General features: G+C 45.9%; 1 protein-coding gene across 1 annotated transcript; it reads left to right on the forward strand.

Annotated features, from left to right (window-relative positions):
* The first annotated feature begins 11,306 nt into the window (after nt 1–11,306).
* On the forward strand, nt 11,307–18,152 carry SRXN1 (sulfiredoxin 1). Its single transcript, XM_039355743.1, has 2 exons — nt 11,307–11,767; nt 17,096–18,152. The coding sequence occupies exons 1-2, from the start codon at nt 11,552–11,554 to the stop codon at nt 17,297–17,299; spliced, it is 420 nt and encodes a 139-aa protein (XP_039211677.1). The 5' UTR covers nt 11,307–11,551; the 3' UTR covers nt 17,300–18,152.
* Nucleotides 18,153–18,769: the final 617 nt, after the last annotated feature.

Consider the following 18,769-nt stretch of genomic DNA (forward strand, 5'->3'; position numbering starts at 1 on the left):
TCCATCCAGCCACCTCCTTCTCTGTTGTCCCCTTCTTCTCTTGCCCTCCATCTTTCCCAGCATCAGGCTCTTGTCCAGGGAGTCCTTCCTTCTCATTAGGTGGCCAAAGTAGTTGAGTTTTAACTTCAGGATCTGGCCTTCTAAAGAGCAGTTGGGGTTGATGTCCTCCAGGACTGACCGGTTGGATCGCCTTGCAGTCCAGGGGACTCGCAGGAGTCTTCTCCAGCACCAGAGTTCAAAGGCCTCCATTCTTTTCCACTCAGCCTTTCTTATGGTCCAGCTTTCACAGCCATACATTGCAACTGGGAAAACCATGGCCTTGACTATACGTACTTTTGTTGGCAGGGTGATGTCTCTGCTTTTTAGAATGCTGTCTAGATTTGCCTTTGCTTTTAGACTACATTAGTTAAAAGGCAGAAGGCCTCAAAAGCTGACTTGCACCAGCCTCACAGGGCAAACAAGGTAAGATAAACTTTATTGTCATTTTTTACTCTGAGCGCACACTTGGCGCACCTTAAAAATGAAATTCTGTCACCTGCTCTCAAAAGAAAGGATACATCTACCCATATGCACACATAACACACATACACACATGCTATGTACTGTAAACGCAACCAGGTGAGCTAATTCTATTGTAAAGGTATATTGACAGAACCCCAAGTCTAAAAGGACAATTCTCCCTCCATCTCCTTTACAGGCTGAGATGTTGGGATGCTACAAAGAGTGCAGAGAAGAGCAACAAAGATGATTAGGGGACTGGAGGTTAAAACATACAAGGAACGGTTGCTGGAATTGGGTAGGTCTAGTTTAATGAAGGACGAGGGGGGACATGATAGCAGTATTCCAATATCTCAGGGGCTGCCCCAAAGAAGAGGGAGTCAAGCTTTTCTCCAAAGCACCTGAAGGCAGGACAAGAAGCAACGGATGGAAACTAAGCAAGGAGAGAAGCAACCTAGAACTAAGGAGAAACTTCCTGACAGTTAGAACAATTAACCAGTGGAACAACCTGCCTCCAGAAGCGGTGAATGCTCCAACGCTGGAAGTTTTTAAGAAGAGACTGGACAGCCATTTGTCCGAAATGGTATAGGGGTTCCTGCCTGAGCAGGGGGTTGGACTAGAAGACCTTCAAGGTACCTTCCAGGTCAGGTCTATACTATTCTATTCTATTCTATTCTATTCTAGTCTAGTCTAGTCTAGTCTAGTCTAGTCTAGTCTAGTCTAGTCTAGTCTCCAAGGTGCCTGAAGTCAGGACAAGAAACAACAGATGGAAACTAATCAAGGAGAGAAGCAACCTAGAACTAAGGAGAAATTTCCTGACAGTGAGGACAATTAATCAGTGGAACAACCTGCCACCAGAAGTTGTGAGTGCTCCATCACTGGGGGTTTTCAAGAAGAGCTTAGACAATCATTTTTTTTCAGAATGGTATATGGTCTCCTGCTTAAGCAAAGGGTTGGACTAGAAGACCTCCAAGGTCCCTTCAAAGTCCTTCTGTTATTCTGTTAAGCTAAGGGGGGGTCCCAAGCCATTATAGCCTGAATTTTGGTGACTTCCTGAGCGTAGCCATACGACTATACAGAAGTGGCTCACCACTGCCATCTTGTGGACAGTTTGGGAGGGATTTTTTGGGGGCTTGCTTTCTCAAGCTTCAAAGCCTGTGGCATTTCCTGGTGGTCTTCCATCCCTGCAGTAACCACTTGCTAAATGTTAGACATTCTAAAAGAGAAGAGAAGAAAGCCTTTGGACCCTTTCAATGCCATCTCATCCAGTCTGGCTTTCTTTTGGTACCCCGAGAGTCATTTGATGCTGTCTGATCTGATGGCAGCCACCATACCCCATGCTGGCTGGGGAATTCTGGGACTTAAAGTCCACACGTCTTTAGCTGCCAAGGTTGAGAAACGCCATTTGACAGCAAATGGTAGGTGGTCCTCAATTTGCGACCACATAATCCTCAATTTACGACCACAACCATGGACCAGGATTTCCACTGCTAAGCCAGGCGGTTAAGTTGTTAAGCGGGTCACACCCAATTTTACGACCATTTTTGCTGCGGCTGCTAAGCGAATCCGAAGCTGGCTGGGAAAGTCGCAACTGCTGGGTGTTCAGCACCCAGATTCCAATCAAACGACCAGGGGGGTGTTGTGACGGTTGTAAGTGTGAGGAACGGGGTGTAACTCACTTATTTCAGTGGCGTGGCAGCTTTGAACGGATGCTAAACCAATGGTTCTACATTGAGGACTAGCTGCACAGGTAGTCCTTGACTTACTTACAGTTCATTTCGTGACTGTTCAAAGTTACAACGGCACAGAGGAAAGTCACTTATGACCGTTTTTCACACTTACGACTGTCGCTGTGTCCCCCACAGTTGCGGGATCAAAATTCGGATGCTTGGCAACTGACTCACATTTACGACGGGTGCTGTGTCCCGGGGGTCACGTGATCCCCTTTTGCGACCTTCTTGACAAGCAAAGTCAAGGGGGGTGGAGCCAGATTCACTTAATGACCGGGTTACTCATTTAACAACTGCAGGGATTCACTTAGCAACTGAGGCCAGAGAAGTCATAAAATGGGGCAAAACTCGCTTAAATTTCTCGCTGAGCAACGTAAATTTGGCGCTCAATTGTGGTCGTAAGTAGAGACTACCTGTTTTCACCCTCCTCTTTCTGGACCTGTCAGTCTCCAGTCTTCAGTCTCTGACATAAATAGTATGAATAGAGCTGGAAGGGACCTTGGAGGTCTTCTAGTCCAGCCCCCTGCTCAGGCAGGAGAACCTATACCATCTCAGACAGATGACTGTCCAGTCTCTTGTTAAAAGCCTGCAAGAATAATGGACTAGAATAGAATATAAAATAATAATAGAATATAGAATATAAAATAATAATAGAATATAGAATATATAGAATAGGAATAGAATAGGAATAAATAGAATACAAATATAGAATAGAATAGAATAGAATAGAATAGAATAGAATAGAATAGAATAGAATAGAATAGAATAGAATAGAAGCTGGAAGGGACCTTGGAGGCCTTCTAGTCCAGCCCCCTGCTCAAGCAGGAGAACCTAGACCATCTCAGACAAGTGACTGTCTAGTCTCTTCTTAAAAACCTCCAGTGATGGAGCACCCACGATTTCTGGTGGCAAGCTGTTCCACTGGTTAATTGTCTTCACTGTCAGGAAGTTTCTCCTTAATTCCAGGTTGCTTCTCTCCTTGATCCGTTTCCAACCATTCTTTCTCGTCCTTCCCTCTGGTGCTTTGGAGAATAATTTGACCCCCTCTTCTTTGTGGCAGCCCCTCAGATACTGGAATGCTGCTATCATGTCTCCCCTGTGTCTTCTTTTCTTTAGACTAGCCAAACCCAACTCCCGCAGCCGTTCTTTGTATGTTTTAGCCTCCAGGCCTTGGATCATCTTAGTTGCTCTTCTCTGGATTTTTTCCAAACTCTCAACATCTTTTTTGTGATATGAGCCGAGGTGGCGCAGCAGTTAGAGTGCAGTACTGCAGGCCACTTTAGCTGACTGTATTCAGCAGGTCAGCGGTTCAAATCTCACCGGCTCAAGGTTGACTCAGCCTTCCATCCTTCCGGGGTAGGTAAAATGAGGATCCAGATTGTTGGGGGCAATGTAAATATATATATATACATTGCTTACTGGTGTACACCGCTTAGAGAGTGCTTGCACTTAAAGCGGTATATAAGTCTCATAAGTCTCATAAATAAATATGGGTGACCAAAATTGGCTGCAGTATTCCAGGTGTGGCCTGACCAGGGTTTTATAAAACGGCATGTCAATCAGCCATTTCCAGTTCACTCCTTAATGCTTCAATCAATACAGGGCAGGGTGGATAATACTGACTTCCCGGAACAGAGACATAGAGACTGCTGTGTGAATAGTTTAAGGCCCGGTCTTGGGTTTTAGGACAAGGAAATGGAGGGGGTTTTTTACCTTCATTGCAGCTTTTGCAACACCGAGGCGGGGTGGTTAACTCAGGAGTGAAAAATGAGGAAGAGTTTTGCAATAACTGCTCGGTAGCAAGAAGGGGAAAATGTCACAGGGAAATTATGGGAGAGATTCAGCCACATCTGATGAACAGAGAATCTGAGGGTTGGAAGGGACTGTGGAGGTCTTCTAGTCTAACCCGCTGCTCAGGCAGGAGAGTCTATACCAGGGGTCTTCAAACTTGGCTCTTTTAGGACTGGTGTAAGGACCCACCCCACTTTGCATCTTAAGAAGACAGAACTCTTGGAATAGTTCTTCCAACAGGAATCCTTTATTAAGAGAAAATGGTTGCAGGCATGCTAGACAGGACTTGGGGTCCAAGCTCTCCCATTCAAGGTTTTAAGGGGTTCCCCAGTAGTCCCACCCAATCAACCCCCCTTCCAGTGATAGTTTCAAGTATCACAATTCCACCTCCTTTCTTCTTTCTTCCGTCTGGATGGAGACTTCAGATACTACATGAAAGGCAATTACCCTTCTTTGATATGTTAACGCTTAGAGGTTACAATAAACACACATTCAGCTCTTTGAAGTGTAAAGAAGGAAGTGAGGGCCATAAACCCTTCTCTCCCTCTTATGGCAGAATCCAGAGAAGGCAGAATTGGGAGTTTCTATATTTGATAATTTAAAGATGAAATATAATTGGATTCTGACATCCGGCCCCTCTTAACAATAAGAGAGATCCACCTGAAAGAAAACGCAAGTAAAAATTTTAGTTAGGCTTGTTAGGATACTCTGTGTGAAACTTCTTCAATAGCTTCGGGGCTCTGACATGACGTTTATGGACCCACTCATTTTGTGAGGGAGGGAGGTGTTTCCAGGCAACTAGGTACTGAGTTGCTCCATGATATCTCCTAGAGTCAAGGACTTCCTTTATTTCGAAGTGTTGTTCACCCTCCACCATGATTGGAGGTGGTGGGGGGGGGATTTTTGGCCGTAGAGGTGACTGATGCTCTCTTTTCAGCAAGCTGCAATGAAAAATTGGGTGTATTTGCCTGAGATTTTTGGGTAACTCTAATTCTACTGTTACTGGATTTATGATTCTTTTAATTGGAAAAGGTCCTATGTATTTTGGTCCAAGTTTTTTACAGGGCTGTAGGGACTTTAGGTATTTTGTAGATAAGTACACCATCTCTCCTATAATGAATGGTGTAGGCTCAACCCTTTTTTTATCGGCTTGTGTTTTGTAAGCCTGCCTAGCTTCATCTAGTGCTTTTCTGACTATTGGCCAGGTGTTTTGTAATTTTTCCATCCATTCTTTCAGCGAGGGGATCGTTGGTTCGTTTGGGGTTAATTCTGGCATGGGGTTGAAACTTTGACCGGTGGCTATTTGAAAAGGAGTGTAACCTGTGCTGGAGTGGACTGCATTATTGTAGGCAACTTCTGCAAAGGGGAGTAAGTCCGCCCACTCGGTCTGCTGGAAACTAAGAAAACATCTTAAATATTGCTTAAGTACTGAGTTCATTTTTTCAGCCCCCCCATTTCCTTGAGGGTGGTGGCTAGATGTCAGTCCCTGAGTGGTTCCTAAGAGGGATAAAAATTCCTTCCAAAATGCAGACGTAAATTGCACCCCCCTGTCAGAGATGATGCGTTGGGGTGCCCCATGCAATCTGTAAATGTGTTGGATGAAAAGTTTTGCTAAGGCTTTTGCAGTGGGAATCTTTTGGCAAGGGATAAAGTGCACCTGTTTGGAAAACAAGTCCGTGACCGTCCAGACCACAGTATTCCCATTGCTTTCTGGCAATTCCACTATAAAATCCATGGCTATTTCTCTCCAGGGGGCTGAGGGACTTGCCACTGTTTGCAATAGTCCTGGCACTTTCCCTTGCAACCTCTTTGCCGTGGCACATTTTGGACAACTGGCTATATAACTTTCAATGTCCTTTTTCATGGATGGCCACCAAAATTGCCGTTTAATTAAATGTAAAGTTTTTACAAATCCAAAATGCCCTGCTGATTTTGTGTCATGGCAAAGGTGCATGAAAGTTACTCTTTGAGTTGTTGGTATATATAACTTTTCCCCTATCCAAGGCAACCCGTCTTTCATTGTGCACACATTTTTGTTTTTCTGGAACCAATCATCTGTTTCCAAACTTTTTCTGAATTCAATTCCAGTTTGGCTGTCCAGTTGTGGTTTTAATTTGGCTTGGGTTCTTGTGGTTACTGGTGCTGCCAGTTGTGACTCTGCCATTATTGGTCTAGAGTCTGTGGTTCGTGCGCTGTTATATTGGGGCATGCGAGATAGTGCATCTGCCAGGAAGTTCTTTCTTCCTGGTAAATGTTTGAGCTTAAATTGGAATTGGTGAAAATGCTGGGACCAGCGGGCTTGTTTGGGATTGAGTTTCCTGGAAGTTTTCAGGGCTTCCAAATTTTTGTGATCAGTCCACACCTGGAAGGGGATTTTGTTGCCTTCCAGGAACTGTCGCCATGTGAGTAATGCCCAACGTATCCCATAAGCCTCCTTCTCCCATACAGGCCAGCGCTGTTCTGTTTCCGTGAGTTTCTTGGATGTATATGCACAGGGTTGCAATACTGCATCATCATTTTCTTGTAATAGCACAGCCCCCACTGCCACATCACTTGCATCTGCCTGTATTATGAAGGGTTTGTCCATGTCTGGGTGCCTTAGTACTGGTTCGGCAGAAAAAAGTCTCTTTAGTCTCTCAAACGCTGCTTGGCACTCCATTGTCCATGTTAGTGGCTGGCTAGGTTTTACTGAGGATGTTCCCTTCGTTTTTAGTAAGTTAGTGAGGGGCAAGGCTATCTGTGCAAATGAGGGGATGAATTGGCGGTAAAAATTTGCAAAGCCCAGGAAACTTTGTAGTTGCTTTCTTGTGCGGGGTGGTGCCCATTCTAATACTGCTCTGACCTTCTCTGGGTCCATTTCAATGCCCTGTGGGGATATGCGATAGCCTAGGTAGTCTATCCTTTCCTGGTGGAATTCGCATTTTGAGAGTTTGGCATATAGGTGAGCGGCTCGCAGCTTCTTTAAAACCGCTCTGACAAGTTTGACGTGTTCTTCTTTTGTTTCGGTAAAGATAAGAATGTCGTCCAAGTAAACAAGGACCCCCTTAAACAGGTGCTCCCTTAGAACGTCATTGATTAGTTGCATAAAGACTGCAGGGCCCCCTTGTAATCCAAATGGCAAGACTTTGAATTGATAGCACCCCATGGGGCAGTTAAATGCAGTCTTCCATTCGTCCCCTTCCTTGATTCTCACTCGATAGTAAGCTTCCCTTAAGTCTAGTTTAGAAAAAATTTTCCCTTTCGATAGGTGTGACAGCATGTCTTTCATGAGGGGCAGCGGGTATAGGTTGCTTTCACTGATTGTATTCAGGGCCCTATAATCCACGCATAAACGTAAAGAGCCATCCTTCTTCTCTCTAAAAAGGACCGGGGCAGCCACTTTAGGCTTGGCTGGCTCAATGAAACCTCTCTCCAGGTTTTTTTTTATAAATCTTTCCATTTCCTCCTTCTCCTTTGGGCTCATGGAGTATAATCTGGGCTTCGGGAGTTTTGCCCCAGGCTTGAATTCAATGGTACAGTCTGTGGGTCGGTGGGGGGGAAGCTCATTCGCCCTCTCCTCACTGAAGACTTCAGCAAGGTCCCTATATTCCTCTGGTATTTCTGTTAATCTTTTTTCCTCTCCTATGGATGCTTTTTCTATTCTTGATTCTGGTAGCCTCTCTTGGGGTTTTAAGTCCATAGGGTCCCCCTTCGGGAATTTGATTTCTGTCGTCCTCCAATTTACCCAGGGGTTCCATTTTTTCAACCATTCCATCCCTAGAATCATTGGGCATTCCATACCTGGGGTCACCACAAACGTTAAGTCCTCTTCATGGTTGCCCAGGGAGAGATGTATTGGCAAAGTGGCTAGGGTAGCTGGCACCCCCCCTGCTATGGATCCATCTAGCTGGCCAAATGAGATTGGTTGTTCCAGTCTCCTGGATGGGATGCCCAGATTCCCCACTAGTGTTGGGCTAATGAGGCAGCGGGTGCAGCCAGAGTCTATTAAGGCTTTCACCTTCACAGCTTCGGGCATGGGGGGGATTAATATAGTCACTGTTTTGAAGATGGGTGTGATGCGTCCACTTACCAGGGGTTCGCCTTCCGAGCTGTCATCTGAGGCATCCACCGTCCCTGTGGTGTAGGCTGGAGTTCTTTCCCCTTGGTGAGCAGAGGTGGGGGTTTCTGCAATTTCCATCATTTTCATGGCTGTTTCTTTTGGCTTAGCTGAATACCCTCTGGGTTTGTTGATTGGGGATCTGTCTGGGTTGTGCTGGGGGGCCTTTGAGCGGCATTCTACAGCTCGATGCCCTTCTCTTCCGCACTTGAAACACCCCATCTGCTTCTTGGCTGTATCCGATGATTTCACCGGTTGGTGTGTCAGCTCAGGCGGGGGGCGGCTCCATTGTTTTCCTCGGCGATGCCTCTTCAATATGTCGATCTCTGCTTCCTCTGCCAAGACGTACCATTCCTCAAGTCGATGTGGGTCTCCTCGGGGCAGGCAAGCATCATATAGATCATAGTTTAGTCCGTCTTTGAAACGGCCAAGGAGGATGTCTTCTGGCCAATTCAGTTTGCTGGCAATGGCTCGGAATTCTTGTGTATACTCAGCCACTGGGCGTTTGCCCTGCCTCATCGTTGTTATTCTTTCACGGGCTTTGCGATCAGCCAGGGGGTCTTCAAATCGTCTTCTCAACGAGGACATGAAACGGTTGAAGTTACTGAGTTCTGGGGCATTGGAGTCATGCAGGTTCACCACCCAATCTGCAGCTGGTCCATCCAGGGCAGATTGCACGATCCGGATGCGGGCTTTGTCGCTGGGGATGTCCTGCCCATATTCCTCCATGTAGCTGAGGACTTGGGTTAGGAAAAACCCCAAGCGTGTTGGCTCCCCTTTGAATTTCACCTCCAACGGTGGACGTCTTGGAATGGATCGGTGCCTCCATTGTGGGTGGTAGTGTCTTCCGTCCAGATTTCCATCTGTGGTCCGGTAGGGGGTGGGAGCTCCTGGATCAGTAAATGTCCCTGGGGTTGCAGGTTCCACGTCCCCCTCGGTGTCTCTCCCTTTGTGGCTCCAGGAACTGGGGCGGGCGTAGGGCTCAGGAATCTCCTCTCCTAGGGAGCTGAGAGTTCTCTTCATCAGGTCAATAGCTCTCTCTAGGATCCAGTCTGAGTACGGCATACAGCTTCCTCCCTCTTCACTTGCGTGCAGGGATTTCTCCATCTCCTGCTTCCATTCTGGTTGCTTGGTCCCCCGTCTCAGGGTCACTTTTCTTGATTCCTTTCCCCACTCGCTTTTCTTTCCAACGCCCATCGACCAGCGAGGCTTGTGGTCCTGTGTCTCCACCACTTCTTCTTCTGAGAAATCTGGCCTCTCGGATCCCAACATCTGGCAAGGTTCCAACTGGGTCAGCGGCTCTCTTTCCAGGGAGTTTTCTCCCTCTCTTGCTTCGTTGTCTGACATGGTAAATTTTTGCAAAATCCCCCGGCAAGGGTCTACCTTCCAGGTGGATTAATTTTGCAAGTCCTGTCTAATGTAAGGACCCACCCCACTTTGCATCTTAAGAAGACAGAACTCTTGGAATAGTTCTTCCAACAGGAATCCTTTATTAAGAGAAAATGGTTGCAGGCATGCTAGACAGGACTTGGGGTCCAAGCTCTCCCATTCAAGGTTTTAAGGGGTTCCCCAGTAGTCCCACCCAATCAACCCCCCTTCCAGTGATAGTTTCAAGTATCACAATTCCACCTCCTTTCTTCTTTCTTCCGTCTGGATGGAGACTTCAGATACTACATGAAAGGCAATTACCCTTCTTTGATATGTTAACGCTTAGAGGTTACAATAAACACACATTCAGCTCTTTGAAGTGTAAAGAAGGAAGTGAGGGCCATAAAGCCCCTTTGCTCTCCCCCTTCTCTCCCTCTTATGGCAGAATCCAGAGAAGGCAGAATTGGGAGTTTCTATATTTGATAATTTAAAGATGAAATATAATTGGATTCTGACATCTGGTGGACTTCAACTCCCAGAATTCCTCAGCCAGCACAGCTCAGCATGGAAATCTCAGTATGGCTAGCTCAGGAATTCTGGGAGTTGAAGTCCACGAGTCATGAGGGAGCCATAGTTCCCCCATGCTGGCTCAGGAATTCTGGGAGTTGAAGTCCACAAGTCATGAGGGGGCCAGAGTTCCCCCATGCTGGCTCAGGAATTCTGGGAATTGAAGTCCACCAGTCATGAAGGGTCATAGTTCCCCCATGCTGGCTCAGGAATTCTGGGAGTTGAAGTCCACCAGTCATGAGGGGGCCATAGTTCCCAAATGCTGGCTCAGGAATTCTGGGAGTTGAAGTCCATGAGTCATGAGGGGGCCATAGTTCCCCCACGCTGGCTGAGGGATTCTGGGAGTTGAAGTCCATAAGTCATGAGGGGACCATAGTTCCCCCATGCTAACTCAGGAATTCTGGGAATTGAAGTCCACGAGTCATGAGGGGTCCATAGTTCCCCCCTGCTGGCTCAGGAATTCTGGGAGTTGAAGTCCACGAGTCATAAAAGAGCAAAGGTTGCCTACCCCTGCTCTGTACCATTCTGGACAAATGGAACTCTTGAAAATCTCCATTGATGGAGCAACTTTAACTTCTGGAGGCAGGTGCCTAAGGTGGGACTAGAACTCACCATCTCCTGGTGATTGGCCCAAAGACACCCAGCTGGCTTCCAGGCCTAAGGTGGGACTAGAACTTCTCATTGTTTCTTTCTCTCTACCTTCTTTCCTTCTGTTCCTCCCTCGTTTCCTTTTGTTCCTTTTTCTCTCCCTCTCCCTCCCTCCTTCCCTTTCTTTCCCTTGTCTTCTTTCTTCTCGTTGTCTCTCCTTCCTTCCTTCTGTTCCTCCCTCCCCTTTCTTTTCATTCTTTCTGATTCCCTCTCCCTCCCTTTCTTCCGTCTTCTTTCTTTCTTTTTCCTTCCTTCCTTTCCTTGTCTTTCTTTTCTTTCTTTCTCTCCTTCCTTCCTCTTTCTTTCTTTCTTTCTTTCTTTCTTTCTTTCTTTCTTTCTTTCTTTCTTTCTTTCTTTCTTTCTTTCTTTCTTTCTTTCTTTCTTTCTTCCTTCAGTGGCTTGGCAGTTTATAACAACGTATTAAAACAATACAAACACCCCCCCCCGCCCCCAGGATCGCCAACAGCGTCCCGCTCCAGCCGCCCCCTTTTTCTGCTGCCTCCTCCTGACTCAGCGAAACAAGCCCGGGGAAGCCCAACCCAGCAAAGACGTTGCACACGTGCGCGTGTGACTCAACAACGGCTCCTTCCATTCGGAAGGCAGGGGACTGGAGGGGGAGGACGGTGGGGGAGTCAACCCGCCGGCGTCTTCCAGCCTGCCGGCTCCAATCGCGGCGCTCCGGGCTCGATCTGGGTCGGGGTCCCCGCACTGAACGTGGAAACGGGGTCCGGGGAGGCGCTGGGGAAAACACTCGGGGATACTCATCAGTCTCGCCCCCCGCGGCCAGCTGGAGTGGTACGCTCCACCCAAACTTCCCAGCTGGGTTTAATACGCGTGTTGGGAACCTCCGAGGATGTTAGGCGCGGCGCGAGCGGCGTGCAGGTATCGGGAAAGAGCACCACGCGGTGATCGGGGCCGGCGCTGGGTCGCCATGCAAAGCGAAGGCAGCGGGAGCATCCATTCCGACAACGTCTCCGAGGTCCACGAAGTGCCCATGCGGGTCATCATCAGACCCATCCCGCCGGTCCTGGACGAGAGTAAAGTTGAAAGTCTCATGAAGACCATCCAGGTACGGCCGGGTTCCCACAACCCTGGGTCACGGGGAGGTGACTCGGGTTTCTCTTCCACTGGAGGGGTTAATCAGGATCTTGCGGGTCCCTCCAACTGCCGGCCACCTGCGGGGTGTTTGGGCTCCGAAAAAAGGAAGGGTTTATTTTTATAAAGTAATAATAATAATAATAATAATAATAATAATAATAATAATAATAATAATAATAATAATAATAATAATAATTCCATCCTGCGATGATATCTGTAATACCATCAAACTTCCACATCTGCCTATCCCAGGTCCTGGGTAAGGACTCGATAGGTAGACAAAATGCCAAATCCAGTCTGAACATCTGGCTGACTGTGCGAATAATAATAATAATAATAATAATAATAATAATAATAATAATAATAATAATAATATAATATAATAAGTGCCGCCTATGCAAAGAAGCTGAAGAAACAGTGGACCACTTGGTAAGCTGTTGCAAGAAGATTGCACAAACTGATTACAAGCAGCGGCATGACAAAGTAGCAACAATGGTGCATTGGAAGATCTGCAAAAAATATCATTTGCCTGTAAGCAAAAACTGGTGGGATCATAAAATAGAGAAAGTCATAGAAAATGATAAAATTAAACTGCTCTGGGACTTCAGAATTCAAACAGACAAGCACCTGCAACATAACACCCCAGACTTAACAATTGTCGATAAGAAAGACAAAAAAGTCTGGATAGTGGACGTGGCAGTGCCTGGAGACAGCAGAATAGAAGAGAAAGAACTGGAGAAGATAACAAAATACAAAGACCTACAAATAGAAATAGAAAGACTGTGGCAAAAGCAAGCAAGGGTAGTACCAATAGTCATAGGCTCCTTGGGCGCAATCCCAAAACAACTGGAGCACCACTTGAACACCATTGGCATTGACAAATTCGCTATTAGTCAATTGCAAAAGGCGGCCTTATTAGGAACTGCTTCCATCCTGCGACGATACCTGTAATACCATCAAACATCTACATCTGCCTATCCCAGGTCCTGGGTAAGGACTCGATAGGTAGACAAAATGCCAAATCCAGTCTGAACATCTGGCTGACTGTGCGATGATTGATAATAATAATAATAGTTGTTATTGTTATTTTTGTTATTATTAAGTTGGAAGGTACCTTGGAGGTCATCTAGTCCAACCCCCTGCTCAGGCAGGAAACCCTGGCCTATACCATTTCAGACAAGTGGCTGTCCAGTCTCTTCTTAAAAACTTCCAGTGTTGGAGCATTCACAGCTTCTGGAGGCAGGTTGTTCCACTGGTTAATTGTTCTCACTGTCAGGAAGTTTCTCCTTAGTTCTAGGTTGCTTCTCTCCTTGATTAGTTTCCATCCGTTGCTTCTTGTCCTGCCTTCTGGCGCTTTGGAGAATAGCTTGACTCCCTCTTCTTTGGGGCAGTCCCTGAGATACTGGAAGGCTGCTATCATGTCCCCCCTCGTCCTTCTCTTCATTAAACCAGACATACCCAGTTCCAGCAACCATTCCTTATATGTTTTAGCCTCCCGTCCCCTGATCATCTTTGTTGCTCTTCTCTGTACTCTTTCTAGAGAATATATACATATATACATTTTAGTAAATGTATATATGAAATTACCGTGGAACCTTGCAACAGTTGTCACATTTTTCACACCCACTGTAACTTTAAATGATCGCTAAAGAAATAGTAGTAATTCTACATTTACAGTGCAATGCTGAGATTTCCTGGTGGCCTCCCATCCCAGGACTAGCCAGCCCTGACCTCTTTGGCAGCTCAAAGTCAGCTAAGGCTGGTGAGATGCTGCCCCCTAGAGGGTAGCAAAGTAAGATAACCTTCCTAGTTGAGTTACAATCCTAGAAAGATCAATGCAGATACCCCAGCTAGGTTAACTAGCATTGCAAGCAACTGGCTGAATTCACGCAGCCCATTTAAGCATAATAATTATTGTGTTTGTGAAGAATGCGGGGTCTGGCTGTCCGAGCCAGGATCCTCCCAATGCGTTGAACCACACAGTAGTCAAGCCTCTGACCATATTTAGAGTGCCACCTTATTATTGAGTGACACCCCCCCCTCGGAGAGGGGGAAAGCTAGTGTGGGGAAAATCACTTCTGAGCAGAATCAATGAAATCCAGTTGATATACGGAGATAAAAGAGAAAGAAAGGAAGGAAGGAAGGAAGGAAGGAAGGAAGGAAGGAAGGAAGGGAAAGAGAGAGAGAGAAAGAAAGAAAGAAAAAAGAAAGAGAGAGAGAAAGGGAGAAAGGGAGAAATGAGGGAAAGCAGAGGAAGGAAGGAAGGAAAGAACGAAAGAAAGAAAGAGAAAGAAAGAAAAAGAGAGAAAGAAAGAAAGAGAAAGGGAGAAATGAGGGAAAGCAGAGGAAGGAAATAAGAAAGAAAGAAAGAAAGAAAGAAAGAAAGAAAGAAAGAAAGAAAGAAAGAAAGAGAAAGAAAGAAAGAGAAAGAAAATGAATGAAAAAGAGAGAAAGGAAACAAGTTACCTTTTTAGAACAATCCTACAGATTTCCAATGGGAAATATTTTTTTTATTTGGGGGGGGGTGGTGGTCTGGCATTATGGGAAATGTTTCCTTCCCTGTTTTATTGCTTTCAGTATTCTCTTTTTAGTTTCTAAAGCAAAACCTATGCAAAAACCACGCCGCATTCTGTATAGTGATTTCTAAGCATTTTAATCTCGGTATTTATTCTTTTATTCTTTTCATGTTTTTACCTTGTCGCTTTGGGATGGAAACTAACCAAGGAGAGAAGCAACCTAGAACTAAGGAGAAACTTCCTGACAGTGAGAACAATTAACCAGTGGAACAACCTGCCTCCAGAAGCAGTGAATGCTCCAATACTGGAGGTTTTTATGAAGAGACTGGACAGCCATTTGTCTGAAAGGTATAGGGTTTCCTGCCTGAGCAGGGGGTTGGACTAGATGACCTCCAAGGTCCCTTCCAACATTATTATTATTATTATTATTAACAACCTGCCTCCAGAGGCAGTGAATGCTCCAACACTGGAAGTCTTTAAGAAGAAACCGGACAGCCATTTGTCTGAAATGGTATTGGGTTTCCTGCCTGAGTAGGGGTTGGACTAGATGACCTCCAAGGTCCCTTCCAACATTATTATTATTATTATTATTATTATTATTATTATTATTATTATTATTATTATTATTATTATTATTATTATGGATCATTGCACAGTCAGCCAGATGTTCATACTGGATTTGGCATTTTGTCTACCTATCGAGTCCTTACCCAGGACCTGGGATAGGCAGATGTGGATGTTTGATGGTATTACAGATATCGTCGCAGGATGGAAGCATTTCCTAGTAAGGCCGCCTTTTGCAATTGACTAATAGCGAATTTGTCAGTGCCAATGGTGTTCAAGTGGTGCTCCAGTTGTTTTGGGATTGCACCCAAGGCGCCTATGACTATTGGTACTATCCTTTTGCCACAGTCTTTCTATTTCTATTTGTAGGTCTTTGTATTTTGTTATCTTCTCCAATTCTTTCTCTTCTATTCTGCTATCTCCATGCACTGCCACGTCCACTATCCAGACTTTTTTGTCTTTCTTATCGACAATTGTTAAGTCTGGGGTGTTATGTTGCAGGTGCTTGTCTGTTTGAATTCTGAAGTTCCAGAGCAGTTTAATTTTATCATTTTCTATGACTTTCTCTATTTTATGATCCCACCAGTTTTTGCTTACAGGCAAATGATATTTTTGCAGATCTTCCAATGCACCATTGTTGCTACTTTGTCATGCCGCTGCTTGTAATCAGTCTGTGCAATCTTCTTGCAACAGCTTACCCAGTGGTCCACTGTTTCTTCAGCTTCTTTGCATAGGCGGCACTTACTGTCTGTTGCTGTCTTCTCAATTTTGACTTTATATGCATTTGTCCTTAAGGCTTGGTCTTGTGGAGCCAGAATTAGTCCCTCGGTCTCGTTCTTCAATTTTCCTGCTCTTAGCCATTGCCAGGTTTGGTTGTCACAAGCGCACAATGTTCCAGGTGCGGTTGGAACACTGTTGTTACCAAAACGGGTTTGGTTGTCACAAGCGTGCAGTGTTGTAGGTGTGGTTTTATGGGGCTCAATGGGGTGGCAACAGTGGGGAGATCTCGTGACCTAGGTATCGTGACATCAACTCTGTGGCTGACCACCGTATCTGGTCGTTGAGATTCCTCTGGTCGCCTACTCGGTCTTGGGGGGCTTGTGGCTGGCTGTGGCGCTCTCACCTGTGCATTCTGGAATGTGCTTTGGTTGTCCATGTAGGCCTGTGCGCAGCTACGACGCTCTCCCATTATTATTATTATTATTATTATTATTATTATTATTATTATTATTATTATTATTATGGATCATCGCACAGTCAGCCAGATGTTCAGACTGGATTTGGCATTTTGTCTACCTATCGAGTCCTTACCCAGGACGTGGGATAGGCAGATGTGGATGTTTGATGGTATTACAGATATCGTCGCAGGATGGAAGCAGTTCCTAGTAAGGCCGCCTTTTGCAATTGACTAATAGTGAATTTGTCAATGCCAATGGTGTTCAAGTGGTGCTCCAGTTGTTTTGGGATTACACCTAAGGAGCTTATTACTATTGGTACTACCCTTGCTTGCTTTTGCCACAGTCTTTCTATTTCTATTTGTAGGTCTTTGTATTTTGTGATCTTCTCCAGTTCTTTCTCGTCTGTTCTGCTGTCTCCAGGCACTGCCACGTCCACTATCCAGACTTTTTTGTCTTTCTTATCGACAATTGTTAAGTCTGGGGTGTTATATTGCAGGTGCTTGTCTGTTTGAATTCTGAAGTCCCAGAGCAGTTTAATTTTATCATTTATTATTATTATTATTATTATTATTATTATTATTATTATTATTATTATTATTATCGATCATCGCACAGTCAGCCAGATGTTCAGACTGGATTTGGCATTTTGTCTACCTATCGAGTCCTTACCCAGGACCTGGGATAGGAAGATGTGGATGTTTGATGGTATTACAGATATCGTCGCAGGATGGAAGCAGTTCCTAGTAAGGCCGCCTTTTGCAATTGACTAATAGCAAATTTGTCAATGCCAATGGTGTTCAAGTGGTGCTCCAGTTGTTTTTTTATTATTATTATTATTATTATTATTATTATTATTATTAGGAGCCATGGGTCAAGGTTCATATGATTCACTCATTCAAGCTGATCTCCTTCTCTCCCTCCCTCCCTCCTTCTCTACTTCCCTCCTCTCCTTCCCTCCTTCTCTCCCTCCCTCCCTCCTTCTCTTCCTCCCTCCTTCTCTCCCTCCCTCCTTCTCTCCCTCCCTCCTTTTTTTATTTTTAGGAGGAGCCTGACCGGGTCCCCCCAATTGATGTCCTCTGGATCAAAGGCAGAGAAGGAGGAGATTATTTCTATTCTTTTGGAGGGTGCCACCGTTACGCAGCCTACAAGCGCTTGAACAAGGAGACCATCCCGGCTAAAATCATCCGGTCGAACCTCAGCGACCTGCGGACTTACCTGGGCTCTTCTCTCCCCGACTTGCGATAGGTGGAGGCTTTCTCCTCCCTTCCCTCCCCCTCCACCGCCACTTCCAGAGCATCCTTGGACCTTTTGAATCTTGGAGATGCGAGCTGGACGCAAGGATTGCTCTTGGTCTCCTTTGCCCGACATTCAACCATGAGGACTAGCAGACCATCTCTCTGTTGGGTATAGAGTGGCCCAGCTCCATGTCTCTCAACCTTTGTCACTTGAAGATGGGTGGACTTCAACTCCCAGAATTCCCCAGCCAGCTATTGCAAAATCCAGATGGCCTCTAGGTGGCGGCAGAGCGCTGAGGATGTTCTGTTATCTCTTTGCTGTATCTCTTTGCCATGGCTGAGGGATTCTGGGAGTTGAAGTCCACATACCTTCAAGTGGCCACCGCAGATGGCTAGCTGGGGATTTCTGGGAGTTGAAGTCCACCCATCTTCAAGTGGCTAAAGCTGAGAAATGCTGGCCCAGCCTATATTGTGTTCACTATGTAGTGAACCAGGGGTCTTCAGACTCGGCCCTTTTATGACTCGTGGACTCCAACTCCCAGAATTCCTCAGCCAGCCTCCATTTTGTTTGTTAGATTTAAGACGGGTCTTCAAACTCGGCCCTTCCTTTTATGACTCGTGGACTCCAACTCCCAGAATTCCTCAGCCAGCGTGTCTGGCTGAGGAATCTGGGAGTTGAAGTCCAGGAGTCATAAAAGGGCCGAGTTTGAAAGACCCCTGTAGTGAACAGTGAAAATAAATGGTTACTGCTTGGTTGTGAACGATGGGCTAAGCTGGGATTTGGGATTGGGTCTCACAAGTAAATAATCTTTATTTTTTAATTTTTTTTAATAAAATGTATATGCTGCCCATCTCGTATCCGACGACTGTTGTCTAGTCTTCCTTGTGTGGCCATGCAGGCTGGGGAAGATGGGAGTTGCAACCCAACCTGATCAGAAAGCCACAGGGTTGGGAGAAGGAAGGAAGGAAGGAACAATGAGAGGGAGGGAGGGAGGGAGGGAGGGAGGGAGGGAAGGAAGGAAGGAAGGAAGGAAGGAGGAAGGAAGGAAGGAAGGAAAGGGAAGGAAGGAAGGAAGGAAGGAAGGAAGGAAGGAAGGGACAATGAGGGAGGGAGGGAGGGAAGGAAGGAAGGAAGGAAGGAAGGAAGGAAGGAAGGAAGGAAGGGACAAAGGGAGGGAGGGAAGGAAGGAAGGAAGGAAGAAAGGAAGGAAGGAAGGGACAATGAGAGGGAGGGAGGGAAGGAAGGAAGGAAAGAAGGAAGGAAGGGACAAAGGGAGGGAGGGAAGGAAGGAAGGGACAATGAGAGGGAGGGAAGCAAAGAAGGAAGGAAGGAAGGGACAATGAGAGGGAGGGAAGGAAGGGACAATGAGAAGGAGGGAGGGAAGAAAGGAAGGAACGAAGGGACAAAGGGAGGGAAGGAAGGAGGGAAGGAAGGGACAAAGAAGGAGGGAAGGAAGAAAGGGAGGGATAATGAGAGAGA

This window comes from Crotalus tigris, unplaced genomic scaffold, assembly GCF_016545835.1.
Source record: "Crotalus tigris isolate CLP2741 ecotype Arizona unplaced genomic scaffold, ASM1654583v1 scf7180000018755.946041584:351173, whole genome shotgun sequence".
Lineage (NCBI taxonomy): Eukaryota > Metazoa > Chordata > Lepidosauria > Squamata > Viperidae > Crotalus > Crotalus tigris.

Coding starts and splice junctions, on each gene's coding strand:
- SRXN1 (XM_039355743.1), top strand. CDS start 11,552: ATGTTAGGCGCGGCGCGAGCGGCGTGCAGGTATCGGGAAAGAGCACCA. Junction 11,768..17,095: donor GTCTCATGAAGACCATCCAG/GTACGGCCGGGT, acceptor TTTTATTTTTAG/GAGGAGCCTGACCGGGTCCC.